Source organism: Myotis lucifugus, unplaced genomic scaffold (assembly GCF_000147115.1).
Source record: "Myotis lucifugus unplaced genomic scaffold, Myoluc2.0 scaffold_145, whole genome shotgun sequence".
Classification (NCBI taxonomy): domain Eukaryota; kingdom Metazoa; phylum Chordata; class Mammalia; order Chiroptera; family Vespertilionidae; genus Myotis; species Myotis lucifugus.
This window is the reverse complement of record NW_005871193.1, coordinates 1,955,827-1,965,495: the sequence shown is the minus strand read 5'-3', so window position 1 is coordinate 1,965,495 and position 9,669 is coordinate 1,955,827. Positions and strand designations below refer to the sequence as shown.

The following is a 9,669-nucleotide window of genomic DNA, read 5'->3' as shown; positions in this document are numbered from 1 at the left end:
CCTGCTCCAAAGGAGAGCAGCATTATACCCCTGTACCAGACCCACCTGGCCAGGCGTCGACAGGGTAGGCGCTGGCTGCTGCTCGCCCAGAAGGCCCTCCTCTCCTTGTCCCCTCGTCCCCTCCTGCCCCTCCAGTCCAGTCTTCTCCCTCCCTTCCGATTCCTTCCCCTCCCCTCCCCTCCTCTCCCAGGACTCCCAGCCCATAGCACCACTCTCCACATGGGGGAAGAGGAGAGGTGGGGGGTCAAGGGCTAAGGCCCATGAAAAAAGAGAAAGAAAACCTTTCAACTATTAAATCTGTTTAGTAAAGACAGTTTCGCTCATACAAAACAACAATTTACAACAATCTAAGTGCTGACACACCACCAGACACAGAGGCGCTGCAGGCACTGGAGCCCTCCCCAGGGCAGAGAAGACCTGAGTGCCCCCCCTGCCCTGAGGGAGATGAAAACTGAAGTATTACTGCCACCCCACCCCACCCCAAGGGACCATGGCACCGAGGACCTCTCCCCACGCTGCTCCTCGCTCCTCACTGGCCTGGACACATGAAGCCAAGCTGTTTGGGGTGGAGGGGAGTGGCTAATGGGTCGGGGCAGAGTCGGGGCATCTTTGGTGTGAAGACCCCCCACCCACTAGGCCACACAATGGAAATGTGTGGGAGGCCACAGGGTGGTGCTGCCTTTGCCCAACGCCAGGGCCCAGGGCAAAGCGCAGAAGCTGTGTCCCATATAAAGTGCCCACGTTCACCCTGGTGAGCTGAGAGGAGGCCTGCGGAGAAATGGCTAAAAATGTAAGAAAAATAAGCAATGGGTGAACAAAGGCAGGAAGGGGAAGCAGAGGTTACTCGGTAGATGAGCGCCTCAGAGACTAGGACCAGCACTAAAGCGGGGGCGGGGGGCGTCCAGTCTTCCTGATTTCGGCCAGTGCTAAGTCACTCCTCTCCACCTCCCGGACCAGTTAACAGAGACAGGCACGCAGGCCAGGCTCCGAGTCTGGACAGGCTTCCAGGCACCGTGGCAGGCTCACCACGGGCGGGGCGGGACAGGCCAAGGACGGAGAAGGTTCCTGAGCCACAGCAGGGCCCTCCTTATGCAGCCCGGCCTGCCCCTGGCCCCACAAATGCGCAGTCCTAGGCACACATGCACGGGCGCGTACACACACACACACACACACACACAGTCACTCACTCCTATCCGTCTGGCACACTGGTGATGTCGAGGGATCCAGTAGGAGGTGGTGGCATCCTGGCCCCAGACCTCCATGGCCTTGAGCACCAGGCGCCTCGGCCAGTGGGGAGCTGAGGCTGTAGTGGGGAAACGGGGCAGATGGGACGACACAGGGACACTCCCTACAACAGTTTCGACAAATACCCTTTAACAAGAGGAAGGGGTTTGGGGGGAGGGGGGATGAGGAAAGGACAATAAAAGAAGTTTCATAAAAATCCTAAGTCAAATCATGATAAAACTGCAGACTGAGCACAGGTTCAAGAGCATCTGCTCCCTCCTCTGCACGCCCTCCAGACCCCGGCCCTCCCTCCGGGCAGCCAGAGCCAAAGGCAGGAGTCAGCCTCTCACGAGGCTCCTGCTCCGCGAGCCGAGGAGGAGGGAGGCAGCAGTGGGCAGCCTGTGTCTTCATTTAAAAAACAGATTCAGGTCGAGAGTTATTGCTTGTCCTCCAGCGGAGAAGGACGGGCTGAGCGGTCAGTGAGCGAGGGCCGCAGCCTCCAGGGCCCGAGCCTTCTTCCGCCTCTTCAGAAGCAGAGGGTTGGAGGCATCTTCTATCTTTTTTATCTTGATCTGCTCGTAGTCGACACGCATTGTGGCCAAGGCACTGGTCATCTCCTCCTGGGGGAAGGGTTCCACCAACAGAGATGTGAGGGACATAAGCAAAGGCAGAGTGAGCCTGGCAGGGGTGGCTCAGTGGTTGGGCATCAACCTACGAACCAGGAGGTCACAGTTCAAATCCCGGGCAGGTGCTGAGGCTCAATCCCCAGTGGGGGGCGTGTAGGAGCCAGCTGATTGATGATTCTCTCTCATCATTAATGTTTCTATCTCTCTCCCTCTCCCTTCCTCTCTGAAATCAATAAGAATATATTTTAAAAAACAAATAAAGGCAGGATGAGGGCAACCAGAGCAGAGAGAGAAGCGGCAGGCTGGCCAGTAGGTCCAGGACCAAAAGCGGCCTCAGCCCTGGGCTGGGTCAACTGAGTCGCCACCACTGCTGCTGCTCTCCGAGAGCCCTCCAGGGGCCCCGCAGGAAGAGCACTGGCCAAGGAGTCAGGAGACCTGGGCCTGGTCTGCCCCGGCCAGTCATCAGCTGTGTGACCTTGAACAGGTCATTCCCCTCTCTGGGCCTGTTTCCTCATCTGCAAAATGAGAAGATAGTACCTCTGAGGCCCTTTTAGAGACCCAGGGAATAGAAAGCTTGTAGGAAACAGCCCCCCGAGTTTAGGCCGGAACACAGACTCCTCTGCCCCAACCTGGTCGGGAAGTGGCTCAGACTCGCTGTTCTTGTTGTAACAGAAACCTCTGGGTGAGAGAATGCAGAACCAAATCCTCCCCGGCCAGCACCACCAGGCACCCCCGCGCCCTCTCGGCCCGTGGTTCCTCACCTTGACATCCTCCCACCGCTCCTTGTCCTCCTTCAGGACCCGGCTGGTGTGCAGTGGGGTTTGAGGGACCTTTGTTGATTGCTGAGGGGAGAGAACAGGGTCCAAGTGAAACCTGGGCTGGGCAGAGTCCTGGCTAAGCCCTGCCCCCAGGGACAGTCCCCCAAGACCCAGGGCTCTCTGACCACCGGCCGGGCTCACCATGATCCAGGGGTGGTTCATGAACTCCGTGATGGTCATTCTCTGAGTGGGCTCTGTTTTCAGCAGGTTCCGGATGAGCATCTTCACTGTGGGGGGGACACAGGGACACAGACAGTCAAGGCCCTACTCCCTCTCCTGCTCCTTCCCACACACACGCTCGCACACACTCGCACGCACACGCACACACACGCACACTCGCACGCACACGCACACACACGCACACTCGCACTCGCATACACTCGCACGCACACGCACACACACGTACGCACACACACGCACACTCGCACTCGCATACACTCGCACACGCACACGCACACACACACACTCACACACATGGCTCTTTACCTTCCTCTGATACTTCTGACCACTCTGGGTTGGGAAACTCATACTGGCCCATTCGGATGCGCGTCTTCATGCCCGGAGAGATGGCAAGGCCATGGTTGGAATAGAACGGTGGGTACCCACACAGCCTGAGCCGAGGGAAGCAGAGAGAGGGACAGAGCTGGTGTTATTTAGGGGCCCTGCACCAGGGACAGGGTGAGAAGCAGACTTCTTGTAAAGGTCATGGGGAAACAGGGACTGGTTGATTCAGGCACGGTACAGAAATTCAGGACAGGGCCCTGATTCCTACATACCAAGTACCTAAACCACACATTTCCCCGCCCACCGGCTAGTGTACAACCATCACTTAGCTCTCAGATCCACTAGCACTGAGGGAGGGGGGCGTGCAGGAGATTCCCAGGGAATCCCCATCCAGAAGGGGAATGCTAACCCTCACCTCTTCCTCTCGATCAGAGAGGAGCAGGCTTCCTCCCACCTCGGCCCCGCCCCGACCTGGGGTCCCTCCCAGCACACTCACAGGATGTACATGATGACACCCAAGGACCACATATCACAGGACTTGTCGTACTTCTCTGGGCCCAGCACTTCTGGAGCTGCAAACCAAAGGTCAGTGTGGATGGGCCTGGCCCTTGGACACGCAGATCTACCCGTTTCTCTGTGGATGATGCTCCCAGCCCAGCCCATCAGCCTGTCATGATGGGACTGTAGCTGAGGGAGGGAGGGGAACAGCCATAACCCAGCCCCGGAGCTGAAGGAGGAGAGCAAAGACCCTCCTCCCAGTGGAACTTAGGACTAGAATCTTAAGCTAAGGTAATTCTTGGCAAGAGCCTTTCAGACGCACGATGTCCATTGACTTTGACAAACACATTTGAGAGTTTATCCTGTGCCAGTGAGCTGGGCGCCAGAGCCAAATCTGAGCACCAGACCACTGGGCATCTGATGGAGGTGACAGCTCCTCTCGGGAAAGTGCCCTGTGCACAAAACCCTGCCGCGACCTCAGTAGTGTCCTAGGACACCCCAACCCCAGCCCATCTCTGACGAGCCCTACTCCATTCAGGTCACACGGAACCAGCGCCACACAGGGCCAGAGGACACACCTCTCCTGGGCCTGTGGCTCCAAGGCCGGAAGAGGAGGGTTCGACAGAAGCTCAGGGGAAGGACGAGCCTGGCCTCTCTGGACTTACCCACATAGTAAGGCGTATAACAAGGAGTGGTCAACGAGTTGTGGCTGGTGGTTTCCTTGGCAAAGCCAAAATCGGTGAGTTTCAGGATGGCGTTGGGCCTTTTGGAGGTGTATAAGAGGTTCTCGGGCTACAGAGAGAGGCAGAGAAACAGCACTCCTGCATGAGGGCTATCAGAGATCAAAAGGGTAAAGATGACTTCCCTCCCTCCTCGCCCACAGCCATCTGTCGGGCCCCAGTGATCTGCACACCATCAGCCATGACCAGCTCCCTGCCTTCCCGGAGCTTGGAGATAAGAGGCTAATGACAGAACCAGCAGTGAATCCACAGGGCAGAGAAACCACAGGTGTGGCTGTGCAGTGCCGCCTGAGGACCACAGGGCTTCCGACTAGGTTTGGGGGTTTGCCCAGAGAGGACAGGCTCTGTGGAGCAGAGAATAGCACCCTGTCCCACCCTACCCCATCCTGCCGTCAGGAACCAGGCAGCAAGGGGGCGGGCAGGACGACTCTGGCACCCCTTCCGTGGGCCCTCAGCAGCACCTGAGTTGGGAGGGGGCGGGGTGATGAACAGCTGGTACCTTGACATCCCGATGAGCAATGTTGATTGAGTGCAAATACTGAATGGCCTCACCGATGCTCTTCATGATTTCTGAAGCTTCTGTGGAGGAGAGGAAAGAAAGTCACACGGTGTGTCATTAGGGTTGCAGACTCAGCCACCCGGGCTCAGCGGAGGACGGCAGCCCTGGCAGCGAGCTGGAGAGGCGGGAGCCTCAGCAGGCCTCACCGAGGGCAGGCACTGCAGAAGGGCCCCTTCAGCCACCCGCTGCCCTGCCTGCCCGAGGCCTGTCGCGCAACAGACCCTTTCTACCTCTTTCTGTGAACGCCTGGTCTCCTCGGTCCTGGATTCGGCTGAAGAGTTCTCCACCATCCAAGCTGAAACAAAGCCATGGTCGGATCTCAAGAACACACCCCCCACCACTCTCCATCACCAACCCCCACCCCCGAAAAATCCGTGAGGGGCCTGGGCAGGGTGTGGGAGGCGGGGCCAGGAACAGATCCGCAGGCTGCTTACCACTCCATGACGATGAGCAGGCACTTCCTCCCCGCGTACAGGTTCTCATAGACGTCCACGATGCGCACGATGTGTGGGCACTGGGAGGCCCGCCAGTGCAGCTCCACCTCGCGCCGGGCCTTGGGGCAGTCCTGCAGCATCTACAAGGCAAACAGCCGCCCGAATCACTGCGCTGTCTCAGGAGGGGGCAGCTGGCTGCTGCCCCACATGGGCCTATTCCAAGGCCCTGCCACATGCCGGCTGGCATCCCCACCAATGCGCCATAAACTCCCCACTACCACTGACCCCCCTACCAAGCCAGTCTCCTTGGCATTTTCCCTAGCAGCTCCTTCTTCTAAATGCCGACTTGGAGCTTTTTAGCTCGCTCTTCTGCTCTAAAAGAAACCCCAAATGACCCCTTGGGGCCTTGACAGTCTACACAACTAAAGGCATAGAGTCTACTGTAGGAGGCAGGCAGCAGCGAGGCACTGAAAGACGCGGATAAAGAAGATCTGGGAGCAAGACAGACTGGGGAAACCCAATCCAATATGGAGAAACTCAAGAATTTATAAGCAAAGGTACCTCCACGACCCCTCAAACCCAGCACCCCAAATCCTGAGCAAGTCCTTTCTACCTGTGATACTTCATTCAACCAACAGGTGGCCTCGGGGTCAGCGCAATGTATTTAGAATCCAGGTTCCTATGAGGTCTGTGACCTTGAGCGAGTTATTTACAGCACCAAGCCCCATTCACATCCCCCCTTCTTTCATGGGCCAGGTGGCCGGGGGCATTAAAGGAGCCTGGATCCCACTTGCGTCTCATGAGTCTCAGGAGCTGAACCTTGACTAGTCCAAGCCAGTCTCCTTATGTCCAGGCCCTTCACTAGTGACTGGCTTGGGAATAAGCCTAAGACCAATGTCGGCCAAGAACTTTGTAGGAAATCTGCTGAGAGGCCTCTTAAAGGGAGCGCAGGGATCATACATCACCTCTCCCACATATGGCACCTGGGACCGAGGCAGTCACCTTGGTGCCATAGGGGAACAGCCTAAGAGGATGAGCCAACACACTGAGGAAGACAACCAGGAGAGGTGGCACCTGCCTGGATCCTTGCTGATACCACCACACGTCCCTCATGGCTTCTTTGTAGTAAGGGACATCCTGACACATCCCTTTATAAATGGGGATAAACCTGTTGTGAGGATTAAGTGAAAAAATCCTGCACAATGCCTCGCAGAGTGCCTGGCAGTGCTCAGTAACAGTAGTCGTCATTCTCATTACAGAATGTCTGCCAAGTGCACAGTGCACATGCCAAAATAATTAAGATAAGGACCCTCGCAGACTGACCAACTGTGGGAAGTCAAGATTAGCGCTACAGTACATACCCAACTTCTTTGGGCATTTAGAGGGCTGGGGTGGGAGGGGGCAGTTGGGCTAAGCAGGAACTGGACAGGCAGAAGGGGAGGCTGACAGCAGAGGAAAACAGCGGGAATCAGAGCTGACCAAGAGGGAGCGGAGCTGGGCTAAGGCACCTGCTGGAAAGTGGGTGAGGCTTGGTGAGTAGGATCAGATGGCCAAGATGGAGCGGAAGAGAGGGGGCGCTGAAAGGCAAACGCGGGGATTTCCAACAATAAACTAGCACTCCTCTATGCTGGGGTCCATGATATGCTCGGCCTTTTCTAATTTTACAGTAATCGCCATGTTACAGGGTGAGGAAACCGAGGCTCGGAGAAACAGTGGGTCCCAGGTTCAGATTCAGGGAAAGGCAGAGCCAGGGTTGGGATCCAGGGCTGGTGGGTTGCAAAGCCCACGCCTTTTGTGCTGTCGTACACTACGCGACTTTTAGAGAAGAGATGGAGGTCGAGACTTGTCAGTCTCAGACCGCCAACTGCAGACGGACTGCAGAGGCAACAGGTGCCCAGTTAGTTCAGTCTTGAGCAGGCAAGAGGCAAGGTCCCCATGGGGTCACACTGTCACCTAGTGGCCATATGAGGATACTGCACAGGTCTGGGTTCTGCCACCCTCAACTTCATTCGTTTGGATGGACCAGGAAAAAAGTGTATTTTCCTTTCCCGAGCTCTATGCGGAGTAGGAGGCGGCACTGGCTGACTTTATGTGCATGTAACAATTCCACAAGCGTTCAGTGAGCTCCTACTATGGGCCGCACATTGTGCTGGATGTCAAGACCAAATAGAAGGCTCCTGATCTGAAAGAACTCGGGCTGGGGGTTGGGGGGGTAGGAAGGTCGACAGAAAATACTTGTAACCCACTGACACAATGTGCTGTAAGACTGAAAAGTTCAAAGGATTCAGGAGCAATTGTTTTCAGAGCAGCCAACCGGGAAAGACCTCTATCGCCCCCTACAGGCACATAGGAATTAAGGCTCAAAGAAGAAGAAACAAAGTTGTCAAATTACTGAGGCAATATGAGGTCATGGATCAATTTCTGGTTGCATCATAGCCTTGCAGAGGTCCTTACCTTTCTGTGTCTGTTTCGCAGCTGTAAGTTAGGGGGGCTAATCCCCACCTGACCTCCTCCCTCCTAGAGCCATTGTAAGCAACTAATGCAATACTGCCTCTGAGAGTGTTTTGTTATCGCGCACTCATCCCTGAGCTCACAGCATAGCTGCCACCGCACAGGGGCCTCTCCATCACATCTGTGCCGAGGCTGGAGCACGTGGGTTACCAGCACAAGTCATCAGCAGGACTGTAGGCTGGGTTTGTCTGTAGCCTGGTGACCACCCCCTGGGAACCAGCTCCAAGCTCTAACCAACCAGAGCTGTGCTAAGTGAAGAAGCAACAAGGCCAAACCCAAGAGCACGCCCCCCAGCCCCTCCTGAAATCGGAGCACACACTCCAAGTTCCTTTCCTTCTGCCTTAGACACATTAGCGTATGTGGCACCAGGCACATTCCATCTCCAGGCTCACACACGTTTCTCCAGCTGCAGGGAAGCTGATGGACCTAGTATATAACACACTTGGCCTTGGAATCACACACAATGGGTGTCCCAGGTCTGCATGTCCCAGCTTGTGTCAGGGAAGCCAACTACGTTTCTGAAAAGGGTGTCCCCATCTGTCAAACTGGATTCAATTTAACAAAATAAGTACATGGTGGAAAGGGTAGCACCTTTCAATTCTAAGAGAAACATAATCAAATTTTCCCATGAAGACTGGTAACTGACATCCAGGCGCATGCTTATCGGAAGTCCCTGAGTGGATATGAAAACCAACGCAAGCAATGAAAGCAAGACCTTCAGCTCAGTCAGGAGGGCAGGCTGGCTGACGTCAGGGCAGAGCCGGGAAGAGCCAAAGAGGCTTGGTGGACAGCTGTGGCGTGCAGAGCGCCTGCAGAGAGGAAATCAAGAATGTGCTAATCTGGAGTACCCGGCTAAGTAAAGAACAGCGGGGAGGCGCCTGAGCTCAGCCAGAGAGAAGGGACAAGGAGAGAAAACAGGATTCCCGAGGTGCTAACAGGGCAACCAGCAGAGATGCGGTGGCAGGTTCAACCAGAAGCCAAGAGGGGACCTGGGGAAGGTTCGCCCCTGAGCGTGAACAAGGACACAGGCGGCCCCTACAGCCCTGCGGGCCTGAATCTGAAGGGAGAAAGTGTCTTCCCAGTAAAAAGCCATACAGGCTCTGAGGCAAGGAATGCCTGGAAGCCTGTGAAGTATTTTAAGCGCATGCTAAACCTGGAACAGATACTGTGACTTCCCTCCTCCCTCCACGTTTGCGTCTGAGATTCTCTTGCACTGCAGGCGAGATTGCTGCCTTGTGCTGGCTGCATGGGCCCGGCTGCAAGCCCGCCTACCAGTGTGGCAGGGCCAGGGAGCAGGCCACAGGGTCCATTACCTGGGGGGACCTCTAGGGTAAGGGTGGCAATAACGGAGATATGGGACCTCTCCCAAAATATGGTTCCCCGCCTTTCTGTCTTTGCCAGAACCTGGAGGGAGGCAGGACGGTCCCACTTATCTCCCCACCAATTTCCCCGCAAGCGTCCACACGGGAAGACTGGAGTATGGTCAGCATCCCAAGCCGAGCAGAGCCAGGGCAAAGGGAAGCAACAGGCCGGGCCTGAGGCCTGCTCACCAGCGAGGCAGACATGAGGACGGGAGGAAGAAGCCACGCCCCACGGGAGCATCCCCTGCACAAGCTCCACCACCACTTCATCCCTTTGTGCCTCAGTTTCCTATCCGTTCAACAGGACAGTAACTACCTGTCCACATTAAACCAATGAACACACACGTGTTATGTGAGTGACCAAGAATGGTTCCTGGCACATGGTAAGCACTGC

At 56.1% G+C, this 9,669-nt stretch overlaps 1 protein-coding gene across 2 annotated transcripts in view; it reads right to left on the bottom strand.

The window, feature by feature from the left end:
* Positions 1–282: 282 nt before the first annotated feature.
* MAPKAPK2 (mitogen-activated protein kinase-activated protein kinase 2) overlaps positions 283–9,669 on the bottom strand; it is a 32,190-nt gene continuing 22,803 nt past the window's right edge. Inside the window, exons 3-11 of one of the 2 annotated variants that reach the window (XM_023758988.1) lie at positions 5,404–5,543; positions 5,200–5,264; positions 4,910–4,989; positions 4,336–4,462; positions 3,669–3,744; positions 3,155–3,279; positions 2,810–2,895; positions 2,612–2,692; positions 283–1,844 (exon numbers count right to left, since the gene is read on the bottom strand). In XM_023758988.1, coding sequence (XP_023614756.1) covers positions 1,701–1,844; positions 2,612–2,692; positions 2,810–2,895; positions 3,155–3,279; positions 3,669–3,744; positions 4,336–4,462; positions 4,910–4,989; positions 5,200–5,264; positions 5,404–5,543 — 924 coding nt within the window. In that variant the 3' untranslated portion in view covers positions 283–1,700. Of the gene's footprint in view, positions 1,936–2,611; positions 2,693–2,809; positions 2,896–3,154; positions 3,280–3,668; positions 3,745–4,335; positions 4,463–4,909; positions 4,990–5,199; positions 5,265–5,403; positions 5,544–9,669 lie in introns of both variants that reach the window. The other variant, XM_023758987.1, reaches the window with a different exon arrangement.